This window comes from Protopterus annectens, chromosome 7.part0, assembly GCF_019279795.1.
Source record: "Protopterus annectens isolate FY-2018-M chromosome 7.part0, PAN1.0, whole genome shotgun sequence".
Classification (NCBI taxonomy): domain Eukaryota; kingdom Metazoa; phylum Chordata; order Ceratodontiformes; family Protopteridae; genus Protopterus; species Protopterus annectens.
Genome location: NC_056739.1, coordinates 1661252237 through 1661278529, shown reverse-complemented (window position 1 = coordinate 1661278529; position 26293 = coordinate 1661252237). Strand labels below are relative to the sequence as shown.

Genomic DNA, 26293 nt, shown 5'->3' with positions numbered 1-26293 from the left:
TTACACCCCTCCTCTTCAGTACAATATTAACATCTCAGTTCATTTCCTCACCACCATTCTTTTGAATTTCTAAGCGCTAAGCACATGATCTATCATCTATCTGGCAAACCCACTAATATGCCTCTTCAAATACTCAATGTTTCAACATCTGCTAATATATAAGTATCTTTTATACTCTAATAATTGCCTCTTTTTCCATATGAATGTAATCTAATTAGCAAATGTATGTGACACTGTTAATGGGTATTATTTAATGTATTTTCATGGATACTACTGAATGCCTTTTTAAAAATGTTTGTAATATGTTGGAGCTTTTCTTCCCAGAGCTCCACTTTAAAGGGGTTTTTGACTAATATCACTCAGACTCCCTAGGCCACCAATGCTTTGTCTTTAGCCTGTGAATGCATATTCAGACAGATATCTTGCTTTGAAAGACTATTTTGTTATCTCTGTTGATTTCAGGAAAGTGTTTTGAAAGTTTCTGTCCTGACTACCCCATCTCTTCTTTCTTCCAGACTATATATTATTGTAGACACTTGCTCAATGCTTTCTGCTGAAAGCCATGTACATTTTCTTTATTGTTTGCTGGTCTGTCTTTATTAACTGTTTATACAGAGATGAAATATAGACAAGTGAAAAGTCATCTAGATGTTGTCCTATAAACTGTTTACACAATATAATAGTAAATTCTGATTTTTCCTAAACCCATCTGTTGGTTAGAATTATTTTCTTCTGATTAAAAACTCCTTGCATATTATTCTGTAATTAGAATGGTGAGTTGAAACAGATACACTGGTTAGATAGCAAATCCCAGAAATGCAGGACCCAGACACCAAAGCTAGCATTTTTCTGAAGAAGTTCACATTATAAAAGTAAATGAAAGCGCTAGCTTTGGTGTCTGTGTCCTGCATTTCTGGGATTTGCTATCTAACCAGTGTATCTGTTTCCTGGTTTCGAGTTTCTCAGGTTTTGTGGTTTTCGTAGAATGGTGAGTTGGTAAAGGTGGAAGTAATATTGCTACTCATTCTTTGTCATGTTTGTCTCATATTTATTAATCATTGGCTCATGCAAGCTTATCCTTGCTATAACTAATGGCAACCAAAAAAGGCCTGAAAAGTTCCACTTTCTATACTTGTAATATTTAAGAAACAAACAAATGAATAAATAAACAAACACATTGTTTGATCACACCCTAGAGTTTATTAAAGGTCCTAGCACAAGCCGTGTGATTCTCACTAGGAAGGCACTGCACCCAGGATTTGATACAGAGACATGTTAATCATGACAAGGTAAGACCTCGTTATTGGTTAACTGACATGTCTGTTATCATATTTACTAAGATGGCATGCAGATCAGTAGTAAACTGCTGCTCATGTAGGCAGTAGTATCCCCAAGTCACTCTCCAACATAGTAGTACACAAAACACATACACGTACATGCGCGCATGCACTCACACACACACACACACACACACACACACACACACACACACACACACACACACACACACGCACACGCGCGCACACACACACTCACACACTCACACACACAGACATCTGTCCATGTACCTGCCCAAGACTTATCTGCCCTCCTGTGGCTCCCCTCATCCCCTGATTCTATTAATAGTTGAAGTGCTATTACAGCACATATCTGGTACTCCTTGGTGGCTAATATTTTCCTCCATCCCAGCCTGATTCACATAATAGTTGACCTGCCATTATACCACTCATCTAATATGACCTGGTGGCTACTATGCCCTTCCCCCAATTGCTAAGTGCTGTTATGACATTGCCATGGTGGCTAGTGTACCTCCTCCACCCCCATTCAAAACAGTACTTTAACTGCCATTATGTCACTACCCTGGTGTCTAGTGGATCCCCCAGCTCTGCCCCCCTGATTCCTGCAGTGATATCAGTGACATTATGGCATTTAGCTATAATGTTTCCTAGGTGTCCAGTGATTCCCTCCACTCACAGATCCCTGTACTGTTGTCAGTACTACTAAGGCATGTAACTAACATGTATCCATAAAGTTTAGTGGCTCCCTATCCCCAGATCCCGGCTCTGTTGTCAGTACCATTAAGGCCTATAACTAGCATGTATCCCTAGGGTATAGTGGCTCCCATCTCCCATTCCCTGTACTGTTGTCAGTGTCATTAAGGCATGTAACTACAGGTATTCCTAGAATATAGTGGCTTCCCGTCCCCAGATCTCTGCACCATGACTGTGGAAAGTAGCTGAATATGACCTTTGGTTGTGCTCAATACCACAACATGGTGATGGTGCTGGCTGTGCTAATCTGCACATCCAAGTGATTTCTTGAATTATTTGGCATATAGATGCCTTCCTGGAGATGATTTGGGGGGGAGACAGCATGTGGCTAACTAGCGTATGCATTTCTTGAGATAACCTCATTAGTATTCAGAATGGCTGTGGGGCCAGTCCTGTGCAGTACTTCACATCCTTGTGCCAGAGTACCATGCAGTACTATGTTAGTGCAGTAGCTGAACAGCAAAAGGGAGTGGCAATGTGTACACAAAGGTATATACATCACAGTAACTTCATGAATGCCCCCCACAGTGTCACAACAGCCTTCTCTGTTACATATTCCTACTCTTTAAATTTTACCCCCAAAAATGTATGTATTCACAGGAACTTGAAACAAGTAAGCCACCAAACTGGCAAATATTCAAGTAATGATCTACTGTGTGACCAGCACAAAACAAAAAGGAGCACAAAGGAGCACGTTTTCACAAACTTAACATCATAAGATTAACCACTTTTGTCTGTCGTGAACGTGTCTGGGTTTCATCAAAATACTCTTTAAATCTTCCATTATGACTGTGTTCAAGGTTGTTTCCCATTTTTTTTTTTTGGTTCTGCTGCTGCAACTTGAGCTGTCATTTCTATGCAAGTCTGAAACATAACATGAAATATCTCCTTCCCTTATAAAGTAGTACATTGAGATGAATACATTCTTTGATTTTTATGGAAACTGGTGTGTTGATCTGCAGCCATTTAAATAGCACCCATTTGGATGGATTGGAAAAATGGAACCCAGCTAACGTTTACTGATATAAAATATATTCTGTAGTAAAAAATTCAGTAACGTTCAAAATGAATATATTGAACAGGCTGTGCAGGAGTTTCCTCTTTTATGAAAGATATGAAGAGAGAAAACCCATACAGAAATATGTATTGGTGAAGATTATCTCTTTTGGCCATTTCAGAATAAATAGTGATCACTTAAACGGTGGTTGACCACAACACCACATCCATATTTTAATAATGCCTACTGTTGGTCACTGCGTGCTAGACCGCTCTATAAAACCAATATCCAGGTCTGTAGCAAGTTTCTATCTGTGTCAGAAAAAAATAAAAGTATCAAATTCCACTTGATATTGCTCTGTAATGTGACTTCATAGAATGTTATGACAAAGTCTGTCTCTGGACCTGTCAAAAAAGTCCATACTAAAAAAAATGAGTTCACTACATTTTGTAGCATATGATAAAAATGGAGTCAAATTCCCATTACTTGATTACTGATTACTTTACGGGAAAGAAAACAGCAGCTGGCGGTTATGGTCTTACGAAACTGCTGTCATGGTTTCATATTATCAAAAAGAAGGTCATATAAGGATCTGAATCAGTAAAAGTAAAATAAACTAATCAATTATATATAACATCAAAAAATTCTAAAGTAGAAATTGGGAACTGTCAATTAGAGGGATGCACCTCCACACTCCAGCAATTTTATATATTACCAACTCAAACAAAATCCCTATTCCACACTGGTCATCAGTCATACAGTAAAAACAATGCATTGATTGATGAAATGGAAACAGACAAAAAATGTCAGTCATTTCTGTCTCAATAAAATCACTGTTCACTAAAAAGATCTGCAACCATGTATAACAGGAGATGTGTAGGGTGCATTTATTTATATATATTTTCAGTGTTTATGTTTCAAGTAATCTGTGCAGTCACTCAGGTTATTTCAGTGTGTGTAGCTATTTCCTTTAATGCAATCGCCAGGGTTTTCAATGTGTGGACTTTTAATTAGATGGACCATGGCATATTGGCTCTTAATTACCTGTGCTTCAACTGTCTTTCCTGTAAGATTTTCATGCAGTAATTGGATGTTCTAAATTGACCATGGGTGCAAGTGTCTGGTGTAGAAGTACAACTATGGCAGGGCTAGCTACTCAGCAGTATAAACCTTGGCGCTAGATGATTATCACTGTTAAAGTGACACCCCAACCCCATGTGCAAAAAATGGGAAAAAGGGCTGTGGATGGATGTGGATGGATGGATTAGGATTTCTATCTAGAAATCCAAAAGTAATAATTCACAGACCTATATTTACTGTTTTCTTTTATACAAGGAACATTGATAAAATAAACCTACAACTGTAGCGAACAGTAGTCTGTTACAAAGACTAGAAAAATAATACTATGGAAAAAAATTTCCCTAAGCAAACATGCACGCGAGCAATCAGACATACAAAAAATCTGGATAACACTGACAATTATGCCCTTACCTGAGAATTTAGAGTAACCATTTGTGAGACACAGTGATCACTGGTAACATCATGGATGGCAGTGCCACTGTTTTCATAGACAATCACATCATCATGAGAGACAGTATAGTTCAGAAGAGTGCTGTTTGATCCATACTCTGTGAAAGGACAGGGAATCTTAAACTTTTTATAGATCACCTGTAAAAACAAAAAATAAGTACATTTTATAATCTGTACTGATTTCCAGAATTGTTGGCTCTGAACAACACCCTTCATTCCTTAATACTCAGAACTAACCAACATGCAGAAAATGTTGCCATTTCAGTCCTATTCTATTAATAAGAGCTTAAGCTGAAAGGGCCAATGGAGAAAGAGAATGTAGCTAAAATATGTCATCAAAATGTACTTTTTTTAATACTAAGATCTATGCAATCATAAATTTACCAATGTAACCCCAATATGCTCAACATTTGTAGTTGCCCCGCAATAGGTTAAATCCAAACATTGTTCAGTAATTTTCACTGTGAAGGTAATATGCTTGGTACTAGCAAGAAGGCACACAGATACACACACACACACACACACACACACACACACACACACACACACACACACACACACACACACACACACACACACAAACTATCTATTTACCATCAAACTCTTCTGTCTTTATGGACTGTTCTAAAGTAAATCTATTACATCTAGTTGATGACCTGATGAAATTTAACTCCCCTCTCCACACACTACATTTGATGACTGTCTCACACACTGTGGACAGTTTCTATGCTCACATAAAAGAACACCATGAGACATCGGTCCCCCTCAGACACAAATATAATGCCAAGTTCAGGAATAAACCCCCCGATGGTGGAACCACAGTGAAAAAAACTGTCTAATAAAAGGAAAGAACTTATTGTTCACAAGAACAAACTCATCAATCTACTAACTTGTGAAACTGTATTCAAAAGATTAACAAAGAACTCAGAAACAAAATCAAATCCTCCAAAGGTGAATGTAAAATGAAAGTTGCCATCTATGTAAAGGGCAGCCACAAAGCCTTTTATATCTATGTCAGAAGTCTTAGCACAGTACCCATAGATGCACCAAGCTAATACATAACAACACCTACTCATCCCCAAAAGACACAGCCAACATACTAGTGGATACATTTAACTTAATCTTTACACCCTAATCTCCAACTAACCTCCCACCATGTATTTGCATTTGCACGTTCCCCATCAAATCTCTTTGGAGCAAGTCCTAACTCCTCTGTTCAAGACCAAAAAACATTAGCTCCATAGCTACAGGCAATGTGCCAGGTTATCTTTTTTATAACCACCAAGCACAGCCTTATGAATTCACTACAGAAAATTTTCAGTCTAAGCCTCTCCACTTTATTCTTGGCAAAGGTTTGGAGAACTGCTTTGGTGTTCCTTCAAGCACAAGGGAGGACCCATCATTGACCCTGGAAACAACAGAACTATATGACTCACCAGCAGTGGAGTGTATCATTATGGTACTTATTAACAGGAACATCATCAGTCTACAGTCCCTTGACCCATACCTGTTTGTGTTCATTAAATGCAGAGGCTACCTCATAAACATGGTTACCTGCAAATCTCTGATGCACTGGATGCTGGCAAATCAGTTCATATTGCTTACCTTGACCTGGCCAAGGCCTCTTATACCATCCCACATTCTGGCATTATTGACAAGGTAATCAAATTACCAAAATGTAGTGCAGCAGGTAGTGAGGGTACTTTAAAGAATTTAGGGGGGCATTGGGACAAATCTGTAACGTTTTTAAAACTGTTCTAGCTCAGCCTGCAGCATTGGCATAGTAGAGTAAATCCAGGCCCATGATGCCCATAATGCAGGACTACTTCTACTAAAAGTAGGCCTCAGAGCAGTTAGGCAACCCACTAATAAAAACATAAATAAAAGAAAGAAAGATGCTTCCTCTACTAAAAACAACATAAATAAATAATATAAAAACAAACCTTACCTTTATAGTCGCTGTTGTAGTATAGCTACACAGGCATCAATGTCAAGATTATCAGACATTAGACAAGATGTGGATTCAACATCAGCAGCGACCTACACTAGACAAAGGTCACATGGCACACAAGTCTACTGGGGTAACAGACTTTAAAGATACAGCTATAGTATCATTTTTACATGCTCCACTTATGTCCACATATATTCCACCACTTTACACTAAAAGAAAGATGCAACAAACATGTACAAATCGTAACTACACATATTGCTTATATTTACAGCCATATAGTGTTTAGTTTAATACAGTAGAAACTTAAAATCATGTCTTCAAAATGCAGAAAATGTCATGCTTGTCATAGTGGCTTTTTGATGAATCTTCAGTAATGATAATGGAATGAGTGAAAGTCTTCCATACTCTTTAATAATAAGCTTCCCATTTTATTTATTTTTCTTCTTAAACACGCAAGATTCAAGCTTAAGTTTCTAGTATTAAATTTCTTAAAAGCATGAACTTGTGTAAATAATATAAAGTAAATAGTGACAGTGCACAAACAAAAAAAAAAGCTAATCGATTAAAACTGGCATATAACATTTAGAAATATGCTGTGCAGCAAATGCACTATGGGGCAGATATGGAAATGGCAGGTTCAGCATTAGGGACAATACTAATCAGTATCAGCCAGATCAGAAAGAAAGGAAATGCTACGGAATGCATACTGCTAGGTGTTGTGGACATTCTCAGCCAGCATGGCAATAGATTCTAGAGGTACGGAAAGCAAAATGAAGAATAACGATGTATCCTAGCAGTCCCTAGGGGAGCACCATAAGCCCCATACGAGCTGACATCGCGATCCAGAGTGACAGATAACAGAATAATAGCTTCTTAAGATGGAAAGACCCAAATTATGTAGGACTACAAAAACAACTTAAAGACAACATGGTATTAAAATGGCATTAACTGGAGACTAAACAGATCTTGCATTGCATGATGTTAATGATGCACCACAGTTAGAGACCAGGTAGTATAATTCTGTAATAAGTGCATCTGAATGAATATTAAGGCTAGAATCCTTAATACAAGGTACTGCAAATGTCCAATCCTAAGGAAATGCTGCAAATTGGTTAATGTGCTTAACGAGGATAATCTTCCCAGAATGAAAACAATGATGATCTGATGAGGGCAGATACCTGGTTCTTAAGAGTCAGCCTGTCATCAAATAATACACCCGGGCCACACACCTTTGACTCAAACTGAAAATGTGTCCCCACTATAAACTGTATTAAGGTCAAAATCAGTGTAGACAAATCCTGTAAAGTGAGTAACCATGTAAACCATATTTTATAAATTGTGCTTCAAGCAATTTTTGATTTGTCAGCTGCAAATCATTCTAAACCTTATGGATACATTTAGTAAAGTTTTATGCCATCCATAAAACAATGATACTATAAGCTTCTCTCCTGAATAATATCCCTTAAAGCAAGCATATATATCAGAAACATTTTCTCAAATAAAATTCCAGCAGCATGTTATCCACTTTATTAAGAACCATGTCTACAAATGGCATGTTTAAGGTAGTTTTAAAATTAGTCAAATCTTCAAGACCTAGCTCAACCTTTCTACGTAGAGGCATGATAAAGATCTCCTTCAAAAGTATTACAAAAACTCACCCAGCTCTGTGGAATACAGCAATAAAGCCTAAACTATTAGCTCGAAAACCTGAATATGATTGGTGAATGAGGCACTGAAAGAGCTGGAGAAAAGGAGGGATTCAATGTTTGAAGCCAGCTCACACATTCTGGGGTGAGAAAGGCAGTTCAACCAATTGTGGTGATATGAGTAACAGGGGTGTTTAGTATAGCCTGCAGCATTATGTGACTGATGACACCCTTGCTGTTTATTAGCCAGGGAGTCTGTCTTGTGTTCATAGTGTGCATGCACTTTCCCAGGAAGCAGTTATCTTAACGTCACTGTCACTGCAGAGAGAGAGAGAGAAGTATATATAGAGAGAGTGATGTGGGGTGAGACAGGGACCACTCTCATGAATGATGCCAAGACTGCTGCTCAACAATCACATCTGAAGAGCACTAAGTGGTCTTATAGGGCTCTGACCTTAGTTATGTAATAAATGGTCTGTGTGGCTCTCATCATGGCTGAACAATGAATGGGCAGGTTCAAACCCAGTAGGGGGAGGCCAATAGAACAACATGGTGCTGAAGGATGACTGAGGTGATTAGCAGATGGGGTTTAAAAAGTAATAGATCATCTCTAAGTAAAGCTACATGGCTTTATAAACCATTGGACTCATGGCCTCCAAACAAGATTGTACAAGCATATTAAGGCATGAAGCAGCATACATAAAAACGACAAGGGAAGTAATATCAGTGCAATGTGGCAACACAAACTAACACCAACACTATTATGGCATACATGCTCAATGAAAAAAACCTTGTAAGCAGTATGTTCATGCTCTGGGGTACCTCCGACCTAACGCAGGTAATCTTTAGAGCAAAGTACCTAATAGACAGTTCACATTCCTCATCAGGCAAAACTTTAGAGTGGTAGGACAGTTGCACCTTCCTACCACCCAGAAAAGAGTTAATTTGACAATGTGGAGGTCTCTGGTGATACGTATAAAGGACTTGTTGTGAGAGATGTCAGGTATTGTGACGTGATTATCCAGTGAAATCCTGTTGTTAACCAGATTGGCACAATGCCAACTGTGCTCTAACTTTCAACCAGTTCTTTGATTTTGTTGAGCTCATGCTTCTTTAGGCATAACGTGTACAAATCATACATAAACTGGTGCCAAAATTCCCAAACAGGCCATCTGTGCCCGGTAACTGGTGTCAAAATACCCAATGATGCCATCTATGCCCGGTAACTGGTGCCAAAATACCCAATGAGGCCATCTGTGCCCAGTAACTGCTGCCAAAATACCCAATGAGGCCATATGTGCCTGGTAACTGCTGCAAAAATACCCAATGAGGCCATCTGTGCCCGGTAACTGGTGCCAAAATACCCAATGAGGCCATCTGTGCCTGGTAGTAGACCCCATTGGGCATAGCTGAATCACTGGGGTGGCACTGTTATCCTGCAGATCTGGCATCAAATAGGGCACAGAAGGTCTGGGGTGATAATACCAAGATTTCTGCACTGTACCATAGAGTCATCGGATAGTACTAGCCTACCTGCCCTTATGTGCCATTTTATCTCTAGCCAAAAACTTCATTTGATGCTTAAAATTTACTTATTCTACCCTCTTTGATGTTTATCAGAACCTTATCTAATCCCAAATCTATTTTTATGTATTACTGGAAAAAATTCATAAGATACTACAAGGTATAATTAGGATAGAGTCAATGCATTGGATAAAAAAACATTTAGGAGCTGCACTGTCCATTAGTAATACATGGAGCAGTACTGGTGTAAATTTCCTATTTCCCATCCATTGATCCAATTAATGCTTGAATACAGAGAGGAATGCTCTTTGTTTTTCATGTATTGGGAGTCCATAGCAGAGCACTAGTATCCTCTGCGAGATGTGCCCATCTCTCCAGACCATTTTTGTTTATATTAAAGAAAAGGCTAGTCAGGCTTATGGGTCTGTGGTAATTTCCTTTATATCAGAGAACATGGCCTTCTCTTGAACTCCAATCCTTCTTGTCTACTCTACGCTATATACCTAATGCAAAACTCCTCTCCAACTTTACCTACCTTACCGTACTTTACCTTACTTGTTCTTTGCTGCAGTATAAATCAGTCTGTTTGTCTTTCCCTATAACTTCCAATGCATTCACTGCCGGTAACATGTAAGTAGTGACTTTTCCCTTACTGAAACATAACAAAAATAAACTGCAGTACTTAGTATCTCTTTAGGCAGGCCTTTCTACTAACTACACCTGTTACAGGTTAACCCCCTGATTTGAAAGTCTTCCAGCTAACCCCCATATAATTGCTAAGACTCTGTAACATTGAATCTTCTGCGGTTATTTGTTACCTTGCTCTTTCTCCTAACAGCTTTTCTACTAACATTACATTTTTTACACTTTCTACCACAAAAGACGTCTTACCTTGTTCACCTCTAAGTCTACAGATTATTTTTTTCTCCCCTTCCATATTTCTTTGCCATTTCAGTTGGTGCCAACCATTCACTATCACTATTGCTATTCAGTATCCCTATTGCTTTAGCTTTTTGGCTTACCCCCATCTCATTTTCAGATATAAAGTTCTTAACCCTTTTCCCAACCTATATAAGGTCAAATTAAGCTCTCAGTGAAGTATGCATAGTGTAAAATGGTCATATTATGCGGCAATATACACGTAAACCCAGGTTCTGAATGCCTCTCTTCTCCACTCACTCCCTCTTCTATTATAACAGCATCTACTAAAAAATTAAATCCTGGTCTCAAATCCAAACCTTTATGGCTCTCAAAAAACCCTCCTAGACTCCCACAGTGATGACCATCCCACCTATTTTCAGAGACTAGCAACTCACCATATCAATCATCACATTTATAAAGACTGCTATAACCTGTCAAATTTCAATTCCAAGATCTTTAACAACATCCTTAATAACATTGATTATCCCATCCTCTATTCCCTACCACTGTATAATGCTTTTCGAAAATTTAATACAATATTTCTTGACATTCTCAATAGCCTTGCTCCTATAAGCAAAAGAGAGTTGAATTCATTCAATCACCCTGGATATCCCCTTCTCATACACAATTAATGTATAAGAGAAACAAAGCTTGGAGAAACTGGCAACAATACATATCTCAAGCTCATCTACATACCTACAAACAACTTCAAAACATGACAAAAAAAACAAGTTATTGCTGACAAGAAATATTATTACTTCAAATCACAGGATAACCAAAAACACAACCCCCCAAAAAGTTTTGGCCACTATCAAGAAAATATTATACTCTGTAACTCCTAGTAGCCATTACCCTTGTCCAGACATTTTGCCCTTGTAAACTGCTTCTAAATTTAACTCCCACTTTATAGAATCAATAGCCATCTTCACCCGAAACCCCTTACAGAATCCTGCCACCTCTGCCAAACTTCAAAGTTTTAACAATGCTATTTTCAACTTAAAATCTTTCTCTACTTCCTATATAAAAAAATATTACACAGTCTTAAGCCCTACTCATGCTCTGTAGACAATCTCCCATGTGAATATCTAAAGCTTCTTCCCAACTTATTGCCTACCCAATCTCTATCTTTATCAATCGATCCATTCGTGAGTCATATGTCCCATCTATTTGGAAGTAATTTTACATCATTTCTCTTCATAAAGGGGGAAACTCCAGTATAATAATACATTTCAGACCAATTGTAATCTTGTCCTTTCTTTCCAACATCTTAGAAAAATGTATTCAGAAAAAACTTTTACAATACTTACTCCAAGAAAATCTATTAACCTCTACCCAACGCAGCTTTTGCCCAGATCATAGCACAACAACTCCCCTTGTTGCCTTTTTGGACCATGTCATTAAGACCAGCGATAACAACAATTTTGTTTCTTCCATATTTTAAGGTCTCTCTAAAGGCTATCGCTGCAGTCTCACATACCAAACTACTCTCAAAAATGTCTGCTTTAAGCCTTTCCAGTACAACAGTCACTTGGTTCTCTAGCTACCTATCTAACCAGCTATAATCAGTTAAATGGCTCTCTGCTTACTAATCTTTTCTACCATTTAATAAGGCTCCGTACCTGACTCTCTCCTTTATAACATTTATAAATGATCTACATACATCCTCCCAACAAGCTATACTTATACAAAATGCAGATGACTCCATTGTCATTTGCTTATCTGATCCCAGTTACAATCTATCACTCAGCAGGCTTTCAACTCTATTGAAGTGATAATCAACATTTCCTAAATCGAAACAACAAAACTGGTCTTATTTCTCCCCAAATCCCAAAGACACATAAAAGACACCCTCAAAATATCCTCTCTCAACAATATTGAAATTGCAGTTGTACCTCATACAAAGTTACTTGGTGTCATAACAGATATTCAACAGAAATTTGATCTTCATATTCAAAAGTGCATAAAAACAACACACCAAAAACTGGGCGTGCTCTGTACATCAAAAAGATTCCTTACCAACTCCTCAAGAGTTACTCTAGCCAATACATACCTCACTCCTTCACTACTATATGCCTCACCCTTTTTCACCAACATTCAGATCTCCCTAAGATCAAAACTTGGGCTTTGCTATAACAAAGTAGCTAAGTTTGCACCCAGTCAGTCATACAACTCCCACCACTGTTCCACCCTCAGATATTTAAAATGGCTTGTGTTACTTCACTATCTCAAGTTCACCCAACTTCTCCTTGGTTATAAAATAGTATATAAAGCCTCATTACACCCAGCAACCATCACCATTCTTAACCATTAACTCCCTAATCACCCTATTCGCTCATCTGAGAAACATCTCCTTGAAATCCATAAACCAAAAAAATCTGCCTATATTCCTACTCAGTAGCCAAAGTCTGGAACAATATTCCTAGAGATACTAGAGCAATGCCACGTAGTCCAATATTCAAACAATCTCTAACGAGACTTCTCCTTAACTCTTGGCTCTGTACATGTTTTACACCAGGCTGACACTACCCGTTATTACTTCATTCTCTTCCTTTCTCTCCCCTCTCTTCCTTCTTCCTTCCTCCTCTCCCTTCTCCTTCCCCTGCTCTTCTTTTAACCCCTTTCCTTTCCTCCCTTCTCTTATTACCCAAAGCACCAGTTATTTTGCTGATAGTTCTCTTCTTTAACTTCATTTCCTATTCTCCCCCTAACTGCAAAATCTCTTTCCTTTCTCTTAATATTTTGTTCAATGTTTAACATGCTTAACATCTTGGTTATCACTACTGGTTAAACTTTACTATGTGTTCAATATCCTATGACTGTTGTTCAGTATCCACTGTATGATTTTATGATCTGACTGTATTTATCCTGTATGTCAATTCTACTATTTGTTACTGCATTTCAAGTGACAATATTATGTAGTTTATTAATTGAACTATGTATGTTGAACCTTTTCTCTTCGGTCATCTGCTGAAAATAGGATTCGTGCCCATTTGGACTTTCCTGGTAAACAAATGCCAAATAAATAAAACTAAATAAATTAACAGGGGGCTTTCCCCCTGCAAAAAATAAATAAATATAAAAATATGTATATATACATATATATATATATATATATATATATATATATATATATATATATATATATATATATATTGTTTGTTTGTTATTTGTTTTTGTTTTTTTGTTTTTTTTTCTTGTAAAAGTTTGAATACTAGAGGTTGTTTCTCAGTACATGTATACTAGAGCATCAATATCAGTGTTGTCAGTATTATGCAGTTGATGTTTGGAACACCAACATTGTTGTAGTTCAATTATTTATAAATACATATATTCATTCTGTTTACTGGGGTAGAGCACTGATCAAATTGAACAGTTGCAGGTGAACCAGGGTTGCATACATAATAGTAACAAAGCAGAGATAAATTGTAATATGCATAGTAAATGAGCATTTAGAATAAAAATAAGTACAGGCACTAGGTCTTTTGTAAAGTCTAAGTGCCTATCGGCCATTGAAGAATTTTATGCCTCAGAGCCCCCATAGGTACTTATGGTTGCTCTTGTAGTCATCCATTTCCTGCTTAGAACTATGTCTTGATGGGCTGAGTTAGACTGTCAGGAGGCGTTTACTCCATAGGTATGAGGAACACTGAGATATTAAGTTGTCTCATTGCACAGGATGATTGATACCAATTTGTACTAATGCCACATGTCAGTGTTTTCTAATTAAAATGTTAATAATAGTAAGGGTTTTTTTCACGTTCTGTATATCATCATTGGTCTTCTGTAAGAGGGTGATAAGATATGAAGAAGACAGATAGCTGTGATAATCTTTGATTATAAGTCTTGAAGAATTTTGGTTCACTTTGGGGGAATGCTTGCATCTTCACCAGCTGCATAAAATGATGTGTATAGTATAAAACAGGATGCAGTACTCCATAACTGATCTGATAAGAGCTATATACAGGGGTCCCTTTTTGGCATGTCTTATGACCTTGTGAATAGTGAGGTGGGCAAATCTATTTTCTTTACAGATGGTTGCAGCCATATGGTTCTCAAAGCAAAAACTGTTGTCTACAAAGATCCTGATGTCTTTTACTGCTTGAATAGCTTTGCCCATTAAGATTGTGTGCAGTCTTTTTTTTTTGTCTGAATACTATATATATATATATATATATATATATATATATATATATATCTATATGTATATATTTTTTGACATTTCTGGCATTGAAAACAAGGTCATTTCTACTGAGCCATGTCAGTGTAACATGGTAAATGCCATATGAAGTACAGGGGTAAAAGATTAAGGACAATGCCCCCGATTATCTCAGTTTGGACTTGTGAGAAAAAGGCCACAGGTTACCCAGGATTAAAGCCACTCCAATGGTGACAGAAGATGGCTGGGATAGGAGTTTTCCTATTTGTGACTGTTATTTAAGACCATGTAGTCAGTTTTGAACCAATGTTATTATAGCTTCATTTGACTTTAAGTTCCATCATTTTTTGAGCACCTTTATTAAATATACAGGTTTAAAAAAATGATATGGGAAAACATACATTAAATAGAGAAGAAAAAATAAAATCCTTATGCATTTTATATATATATATATATATATATATATATATATATATATATATATATATATACACACACACACACACACACACACACATATCTATATATATAGATTTAACAATTGTCATTCACTCCAATATTTCATAAATTGCTCAATTCTTGCCTTCTTTTAAAGCTCACTCCTCCTCCTGTATATTAGTTTATATGTATTGTTCACACAAATTCAATTTATTTCTATATAATTTGCTTCTTACTTTGTTTAAAGAACTCAGCTCAAGTTTTTCACCCTTCTTTACAACATTTAGTACTTCAGTTATAGTCATTTAGATTTTGATTTCCATTTTCTAATAAAATGCTTTTGTTGGCAACCAGTAGGACTAAGCATATTAAGGTCTTACTATGTCTGAGCAATTCAGATCCTGTATCCCAGCTCCAAACAATCATTTCCTTAGTTATAGCTATTTGCTCCCCAAATATTTCAAACAAAGTATTCTGCAGGGGTTGTTTTAAATATGCAAATCCATTACACCCTCCCAGCAAATAAATAAATAAAATTCTCAATTACCTTTTTCTTTCCCATCACACCTCTAGTGTTTACTATACACAAGAGGAAAAAATCTTTGAAGTCTTCTTGGGGTAAAAAAAAAATACTATGCAAACACTTCCAAGCAAAATCATAAGGTTTCTGGACTTTGCTGCATATTTGGAAGCCATACAGATGTCCTCCCATTGTTCTTTGCAAATTATGTTTCCATTCTCTCTCTTCCCAATCTGTTCCAACTTCATCAGATTTGATTCTTATAGTTATAATGCAATATTTTATACACCTTACTAATACTCCTTTTGTCCAAGTCCCCTTCAATAAACACACATCACACCAAATGACATTCGACAACCTTTATTAAAATTTCATAAACGTAATTTCATTGACCGGCTAATATTTTCATTTAATTAATCACGGCATAAACATCCATATAACAGTTCACTTAGGGCAGCATGACCCCACTCAACCTGACCAAGTAAGCAGCATCCTTGCCTCCACTCACTTACTTTTTCTTGTCAAGCAGCGTCCCACTGCTCACTTGACCCCCACATCCATATAACAGTTAAGTTAGGGCAGTGACCCCACTCACCCTGACCAAGTAAGCAGCATCCTTACCTCTACTCGCTTATTTTACTTATCAAGCAGCATCCAACCACTCACTTAAATTTTCCAACTCATTGAAATAACCATCCAGCCAAATAAGCAGCATCCTCACCTCCACTTGCTTACTTATACTTATCAAGCAGCGTCCAAATGCTCACCTGCATTTCCCAACTCATGGAAATGAACCTCCAATACCAGAAGAGGAACAGAAGCGGGACAAGCCTGCCTCTCTTCTATGCTTCTCACAATATACCATACCATCCCCAATTCTCCAAACAGAGAGAGGACAGTGGGTAGCAAGTTCACACCAAAATGTGATATCTTACCCTGTTAGACTCTCACAAAACTTATTTAGCCCCTCCCTACACTTACCTCAATTCCTCCGATTTTCCTACTTAACCCCCCCACTTAGATTTTTCCTTTACCCTCCTAAAACCCCATTACTATTTCTATCTAAACCCCCATCTAAAGATGTCCCTGGACAAATTGGTCTGTTACCAAACCTCATTTGCCCTATGTCAGCGAAAAACCACCACTGCTGTCCTAATGTGTACTGTCTGGTCCCACTACTCACCAACAAGGAGCACTCCAGAAACCTCATGCTCACTGAGTAAACAGCATTATGGTTTATTTATTTCCTCTTTTTTTTTTTTTTTAATATTAATGTAACAGTGTCACACATGTGTGGAAACCACCGACACCACCACCGAGTGCAGAACATACCAGTAACCAGATCACCTGGTACTCTATGGCATCCATCCCACTCAAGACCACCAACGAAGTGAAACAAAACCAGCAACTGGAACCTGGAGAGAGGCTAGAGCAACCAGAGCAAACACAAATGGCCAGAACCATGAGCAACAAGCCCTACAAGTAAGGGTAACAATTCATGACAAGGAAGCTCTGCTGTTTTAATATAATTAGGCACCTGATAACTAGATACAGAATCAAACCCTGTATGTCTTGTTTGTAAGAAAAGCACATTAACCATTACCACATAAAACCAAGGTTAAATCAAGTAAGTCAAGCCCTGTACCTCGCCTGTGAGGTGAAGACCTTATCCACTACACCAACTCTGTCATCCCTGAGCTACTTCATGCTTAGCAGGTGCTATAACTCTCCATAGCATTCAGTCTCTGTACCCAATCATACCAAGAAGCTACCAGCACATCCAAGGACCAAATCCTCTTTCTTGCCCCATTAACCATTACCACATAAAACCAAGGTTAAATCAAGTAAGTCAAGCCCTGTACCTCGCCTGTGAGGTGAAGACCTTAACCACTACACTGACTCTGTCATCCCTGAGCTACTTCATGCTTAGCAGGGGTTATAACTCTCCATACCATTCAGTCTTGGTACCCAATCATACCAATAAGCTACCAGCACATCCAAGAACCAAATCCCCCCCCCCAAATATATATTACTCTTATTCTACACCAGGGAAACTGTACTCACCCTTCCTTTTGCTATAATCACCCAAGGCCTACCTTACTACCACCACCTCATGTCGTCGTGAAAACCTTTTTTTTTCTCGAGGGGGGGTGAGAAAGAGGATTTGGTCCTTGGATGTGCTGGTAGCTTCTCAGTACGTGTGTGTGTATGTGTGTGTGTGTCTGTGTTCATGTATGTTCATGTATGTGGTGGATTACTCTTCAACTGCTCAGTACCTATATACTCACTTTTTGTCACTGAAGTACAAGTGCTCATTGTTTTTTATGTGATATATAGTGTAGTGATGTGTGAGATGTCAAAAACGTTCACAATCTATGATCTCAATGCCTCAAAGAAAAAGACAAACTTACATTTATTTTTCTTGAATTGTGGCTCTTTCTCTAAGTTGGAACAACCTCTGAGTAAGAAATTTTATGGTAGGCTGTGTGTGTGTGTGTGTGTGTGTGTGTGTGTGTGTGTGTGTGTGTGTGTGTGTGTGTGTGTGTGTGTGTGTGTGTGTGTACGTGTGTGTGTGTGTGTGTGTGTACATGGAGCAAGGAGACTTATTTAGAGCTTTATGATTTCAATGAGTTATAGTTGGCTCTCTGTTCTGTGTGATAGATCGGTATACAATTAGATAGACAAAGATTAATAGACACACACACAGATATTCAAGACAGATAGATAGATAAATAGGCACACAGTTTTAGACAGACATAAAAAACAGATTTTTAGATCACTTCTTGCACCCTTATTCCTGTGGCAATCCTCGGGTGTACGTCCATTCAACTAACTGGCTCATTTGTTCCCTTTGGATACACAACGGTGACATTATCCACTCTGGCTGTCCTAAGGATTTGTCACATAAGCCCTGATGCCTTTGTGTGCACTCCTATGACACCACAAAAGATAAAGAACAACTGTGAAGGTTGTGTCTTCTGCTGCTGTTTGAGGTGCTACTTTAAAAAACTTTCTCCCTTGAAGGCAAAGTGCAACTGATAATCCCTGGTCTCTTTTCAGGCATTTAATATAGAATTTGCATTTCTATGTATGAATCCAAATCCCCCTCAAGAAAAGCTGAATAGTCACCACTCATCATTCCTCTTTCTCTCTGGTAAGTCTGTCCAGCTCTTGGGCCCAAGTCAAACACAGATCAGCTGGTACATAGACTGGGCTTTGTCCCTGCAAGCAACAAAGTTTGTTACATGTATAGATGTAGATATAGATATAAACATTTAGATATAGATATAGATATAGATGTAGATATAGATATATAGATATAGATATAGATATAGATATAGATATAGATATAGATATAGATATAGATATAGATATAGATATAGATATAGACATAGATATGTCTGCACCTACATATAACTGTGTATGTGTTGGGAATTACAATGTTACAACATGCAATGCGATACTTACATGATAGAAATGTGAATTATGTCTTGTCCTGTTTTTGTGGTTATGTACTGAGAAGTGCCTGGGAGATACCAAGCTAGGTTTCCCTGGCAGTGCAATGAAGTCTGTATGCAGTAGGCATGATATAATATAGCAATAACCCACGCCTGGGTGTGGGTAATGCTGGATTTACCCACAGTTGGTGTGGTTTGGTCACGAAAGCGAAGCCCGAGTGGCCAAACAATGCCAACCGTGGGTAAATCCAGCATTACCCACACCCAGAAGTGGGTCATTGCTATTAGACAATGACATTATTTAAGAAAAAAAATAATTACTTTTCTTAAATAATTAAGAAGAAAAACCGCTTAGGCACCAACTTCCATACACACTTTAATACTGTTAAACTTTAAAAAGTTTATACAACGCTTTTCGTCCAACTCGATGATTAGACTTCCTCAGATAAAATGGCAAACATTAATCTTTTGATTCTCACTTATATATATAATTAAAAAAAAACGCCAAATCTAAAGCAGGTATTTACATTTCTTAAAGTGACAGACTTCTTGCATCAAATAATAGCTTTAAACAAACAGATAAATGGGTCACTGTTGATTTCAACAAGTTTACTTTTCCTATACACTATAACCTAGTAAAGTGATCCATCAATTTCACACAGCACCTATTAACTCAGATACTAGTTCATATTTTGAGTAATTAATCTCGTATGTTATATGTGAGACTGTGAACAAAACATTATTGCAAACATTCATAAACATCCACTTACAATCATTTTATCCTCCATAATGGCAGAACATATGCTATTAGTGAATGTTTAGCTATTACATCTATTTTGGAAAACAAATATAAATTTCCTCTGTAAATGACCATGAATATGAATATAAAAATAAATATAAAAAGCCTTTAACATTACTACGGATATATTAAATAAAATGATATGCGAAACAAGATAAAAAATTGATTTAGAACATGCATATTAAAACATAAAATAGTCACATATAATAATGACCAAATATGCCTGTTCAAATGGGACCTCCTCTCATTTCTTATTTTGGTCACTATATTACCCTAAGGCAAATTTAAATCATTTATCTCTCTAAACTCCTAAGCTTTAAGAGGCACATAAGGGAACATTTTTCATTGAGCCCTGGGTGTGTAAAGGCATTAAGTCTGATTTGCCATAGAAGTTCAATTTTCTCCAATAGCAAATTAAAGGGACCTCCTCTCATTTCCTGTTTTATTTGCTGTAATACTCTAAAACAGAATTTATGTTCAAGATGTTCCATGATATGTCTATCTGTTTGTTTAAAGCTATTGTTTGATGCAAGGAGTCTGTCACTTTAAGAAATGTAAATACCTGCTTTAGATTTGGTGGGCTTTTTTAAAATTATATATATAAGTAAGTGAGAATCAAAAGATTAATGTTTGTCATTTTATCTGAGGAAGTCTAACCATCGAGTTGGACGAAAAGCGTTGTATAAACTTTTTAACGTTTAATAATATTAAAGCGTGTACGGGAGTTGGTGCCTAAGCGTTTTTTCTTCTTAGTCATTGTTTGTTATTTTATTGTTTTTCTTAAATAATGGCATTGTATAATGCCTCCTTGCTGCCCTTCCGCAGCTGTCTGGTATTCTGCGGCAGTTCTGATGTACTGCGCATGCGTATGTCCACACAGTACATCAGAGCTGTGGGCAAAAGCAACGGAGAAAGCAAGATCTCCGTTGCTTTTTACAAACTGTTTCGCTATGTTAAATTGGTTTAACATAGCGAGATAGCTTTAAAACAAGCAACGGAGAATCTTCGTTGCTTTTTTTAAAGCTGTCTCGCTATGTTAAACCCATTTTACATAGCGAGACAGTTTTGAAAAAAGCAATGGAGAAAGCAAGATCTCTGTTGCTTTTTACAAACTATCTCGCTATGTTAAACTCATTTAACATAGCGAGACAGTTTTATAAAAAGCAATGGAGAATCTCCGTTGCTTTTTTTAAAGCTGTCTTGCTATGTTAAATGAGTTTAACATAGCGAGACAGTGTGAAGCAATGGAGATCTTGCATTCTCCGTTGCTGTAAAAAAAAAGAGTTATAGTAATGGAAAAGTCTGGGCGACTGGACCTTTTTCCATTACTATAACTCTGATTTACAATGTGCACGCTGCCAATCAGCGTGCACGTTTTTGAATATTAATGGGGGGGGGTTGTTGTATAATACAGCTTTGGCAACAGCTCTGTCATATAGTATGGATGGCTTTAAACTGTGTTGACTGCCTCATTCAGGCAATATAGCAGATATATAAATGTACTATTCGCTGGATACAGTACAGTAAAGTATAACATTGGGAGAACTACTCTACTTTTATCGTTAGAATGAGAGCTGGCCCTCCCTTGCCCAGTTCTCTGTACTGGTACCACGTAATGCACACCTCTCTGTTTTGCAGTTAGTCCCAAAATAGTATAGCAAAATTATGGTGTGCTATTTGCATAAATAGCTGAAAACAAAAATAACAATGAAGTTTTTAAGAAAGAAAATGCACACATAGACACAAGTTTGCAAAAAATAAGCATATATGATTTGTTTTGATAGGAATACCTATGATTCAGAAAACTTCCTTGTAAACTATCAGTGATTAGAAACACATAATTAGAATTATCAGTATACAAGCTAGAGCAGTTAATATTTTGCTTATAAATTTTGGGTCTGTGCAAAAGAAAGCCTATAAAATAAAACATAAAGTCTGCTTTCTTTGGCAACAACACAAGTAAAACAGGACAGCAGATGGACAGAAGCAAAACACTTGCACTGATTAATTCCATATTTGGCAAGCACCTCATGTACATTTCACAAATGTATACAAGGAAACTTAAACATATGTATAAGCACCATGTACATTTAACAAATGTATACATGGAGACTTAACATATGTATATTATACCAGGTAGAATCATAAGATGACATTAATAAGATGTGAATTAATCTTATTTTGTCTATAAAAATGACATTAAACCCAGGACTAGGAAAGCAGAGACATGATCAAGAAGCAGAGCTATAATTTCCTGTTCATAGTTTGACATGAGAGTGAACAGTCTTTCTTTTGTTCTTTGTTGCTTTTCTTCCTTGCTTTGCCTTATCAATTCCCCTTCACTGCTAATAAAAGAGGAAATATGTAGTCATATAATTAATTGTTTACTTTGAGTGAATTTGTATCAGAGCTGAGTCTATAATTCACACCTCAGCATTTGGCTGATAAAAGCATTTTGAGATCACCATTCAGACATTTTAACAAGAAAGTGGTTTGTGTTGGAGTGACTGAAAAATTAGGAAAACAATGTATAAAGCACAGCAATAGTTAAAATAAATATATATAAATTATAAATGTATATTACTGCAAAATGTACATGATAATACTATGATTCAGATTTATATTTAATATGCTTTTGTTCTGCCTTCAAATGAACAATGGTATATACTTAAAATGCAACATATTTTCTATTACTTTAAAAGCATCTGTCCTGTGTATTAGAACTGTACTTCTGTCTCTCTTTTTTTTTTTAAAACAAGTTTATTGTTTTTAACATACAAAATAAATATCATAACAATTTTATACAAGTAATTAAAATAGAAATGGTTATAACATTCAATAAAATAACCAAAGTATTTACAAAGACATCCACTACAATCAAATCAATTAATTAAACTAAAATACCATGCTATTGAAGTTAAGATTTTTTAACAAATTTTGTAAAGTATCCCATATAATATAGTAAGATGTTTTTCTAGTAGTTCTTGATTTTATTGTCATCAATTCCATATGGCATACTACAGTCATAACATTTTTAAATTCATTAAACGAAGGAGGTGTATCTGAAATCCAATTTCTGGTTATTATTTTTCTAGCCACTGCTAGAATAGACCATAACAAGGGAAGCTTAACCTTTTTAACACTTTGAGGTACAGGAGTGTTGAATAATATAAGAGATTTAGAAATAATAAAATTATCTGTAAAAGAGCCTGCAAAAATCATTGATTGACTTCCAATATTCTTTCAATTTTATACAGTCATAAAACATATGTGCCCAATCAGCATTAATTTCTACATTACATCTTTTACATAGATTGTCTTTATTATTTATTTTATTCATCATCAGAGGTGTATAAAAGGATCTATGTAAAAATTTCCAAGTAAAAAGTCTCCAGATAATGGAAGAAGTAGTTTTATAGGCAGATTCCAATATATATTGTTTATCTTGTTGATTTGGTAATTCACCATTAATGGAAGTGAAATAGTTCCAATAGGTATCTACATTGTAATAAGTTTCTTCTCTAATAATTTTATGTATGTATGAAAGCTTACCTTTATCAGAAACTTTATGTTGTAAATTTAATATCAAGTAATCAATCAGTGTTGGAATAGATTCTTTAACTGTTATAGACATTAAATCAATTTTATTAATGAGATGTTGTCTAAAGGTCTGAACTTCTAACCAACAAGTTTCTCTCAGATCAAATTCTTGTTTTAAGAAGTCTAAATTTTTAACTTTATTATCAGATAGCAACTGATACCAGTACTTTAGATCATTTTCTGTGACTAAATGAGTTCTTTCAGAAGTGGATGACAAAAGCATACCTCGTGTATACATTATAGGAAATATAATAAAATTCCATTCCTTATACTTAGGATGCATGAATATAAAATTATGATAACTAATAATAATGTTTAATGGATAACTAACTATATATTTTGGTGTAATAGGTGAAGTACAAAATTCTTTTAGTAACCATAGCATGGAGTTATTTACAATCATATTTTTATGTGTTAAAGAGATTTTCATGAAGTGAATACTAATTAGTTCCCAGTAATCTTTCCATTTTGCAACATATGACTGATCTATTAACAAAGTAATAACTTTTATAATAGAAGAGATAGTATATAAGTTAAAGTCTGGAAAAGAAATGCCCCTTGAGACCAGCTATTAGTATGTTTCTTTAATGCAATCCTAGGTCTATTAGGTGCCCATAGGAAATTTAACATTAGTGTATTCAATTTCTTGATAATTATTTTTGTAGGTGGGAGTATTATTGATTGTATTAAGTATAATATTTTGGGGAATATTATCATTTTAATAATTGTAAGTCTCTCTTCCATAGTAAAAAACATATTATTCCAGGTATTGAAAAGATTTTGTATATTAAGAAGACATGTATTATAATTATTATGTACAATAGATTTGATATCTTTAGTTAATATTATACCTAGATAAGTTATCTGACCTGAATTGGGAATATATTTACTAAAATCAGTAATGAGAACATTTTTTCGTGTATATACAGGTAGTATTTTAGTTTTTTCTTCATTGAATATTAAACCAGAAATATTTTTAAAATTCATCATTTTATCAAATAGGGACTGCATAGAAGAATTAGATCCTGCTGATGTAATTAAAACATCATCTGCAAAAAGTTGAATTTTAGATGTTGTATTTTCATCTATTTCAAATCCCTCTATATCAGTACTGTTTCTGATCAGATTAGCCCAAGGCTCCATTATTAAAGTAAATAATAATGGAGAAAGTAGACACCCTTTTTTTGTACCTTTTAAAATGGGTATTTTTTGTGAGACATATGTTCCTATCTTAATGTAAGCCAATGCTCCTTTATATAAATTTTCAATCAGATTTACAAATGCATCTGAAAAGTTTGTGCACTTCAGTAAGATAAACAAGTAGTCCCAACTTACTGAATCAAATGCTGAACTTATGTCGAGACTAATAAGTGTTAAATCTTTCTTTCTCCTATTTGCAAAATCAATTAATGTTAGAGTTCTCCTTATATTATCAAAAGTGTTTCTATTTACAATGAAGCCTGTCTGATCTATATCTATAATGCCTGGGATGATTGTCTTCAATCTATCAGCAAAAATACTCATAAACATTTTATAATCAACATTAAGTAATGAAATGGGTCGATATGAAGTGCATCTAGTTGGATCTTTATTGGGTTTTAAAATTGGCGAAATAAATGTGTATTGCCAAGATGGGGGGGTTATTAGCTCGTTTTGGGCCAAAATAAAAACCTTATGTATTAATGAGTATGTACTTTTAGAAAGAATTTTATATATCTCTGGTATAATACCATCATTACCTGGTGCTTTGTTTGATGTAAGCTTGTTTATTTGTGTAACAACCTCTGTATATGAAATACTTTTATCCAATAGTTTAGTCTGTTGTTTATTAAGTTTTTTATTCATGTTTGTAGTTATAAATTCCTTTATTTTATCTTTAGGTTCCATGTTAATGTTATTATGATTAATTTTGTGAAAGTGATTTCTAAATTCTTCTAATATTTCTGGTAGACTAGAAACATTCTTCTTTTTCCTTAGAGAGAAAATTTCTTTGATATGATTTTGCTTATTCAACCTTTTTGTTTTATTTTTAAGTCTATGTAAGTATTTGGGACTTATTGAGTAAGACAAAAACTTGTATTTCTCTAAAGATATTTTAACTTTATGAGTTAAAATTTCTTTGTATTTCTCATTTAGTTTGTTTATTTCTTCAATAACTTTTTGTCCATAATATTTTCTTTATTATTATGCTTATAAGAGTCTAGTTTACTTTGAATATCTAATAATTCCTTATCCCAAGATTTCCTTTTATTATTATACCATCTGATACTTTGTCCATATAGATATGATTTTAAAGCATCCCAAACATAAACAATGGAGACTTCAGGAGTATTATTTATTTCTAAAAAATGTTGCACTTCTGAAAGTATATAATCTTTATAGTCTTTTAGTTGAGTTAAGTATGCTGGTATCCTTTTGATCTGAACATTGTAAGTACTTTTTATCATGAACTCAAAGACAATTGAATTATGATCTGATATAGGACACAAAATGATTTTAGAGTTAATTAATTCTGTTACCATCTGGTTAGAAATAAAGACTCTATTTTTGAATAAGTTTTATATCTGTTAGAAAAAAAGGTGTATGGTAATGATTTTGAGTCTATCTGATTATTAATATCATTTAAATGATAAGAATTAACAAAATCCTTTAAATGTTTTGCATTAGATGTAATTTTCCTTTTCTCTATAGTAGTAGTATCT

The 26293-nt window shown here is 35.6% G+C and overlaps 1 protein-coding gene across 2 annotated transcripts in view; it reads right to left on the bottom strand.

Annotated features, from left to right (window-relative positions):
• Nucleotides 1–26293, bottom strand: part of SLC38A3 (solute carrier family 38 member 3) — a 1194467-nt gene that overhangs the window by 234544 nt on the left and 933630 nt on the right. For both annotated transcript variants that reach the window (XM_044078187.1, XM_044078188.1), the window contains one exon: nucleotides 4540–4716. In XM_044078187.1, the coding sequence (XP_043934122.1) occupies nucleotides 4540–4716 (177 nt within the window). The remainder of the gene's footprint in view (nucleotides 1–4539; nucleotides 4717–26293) is intronic.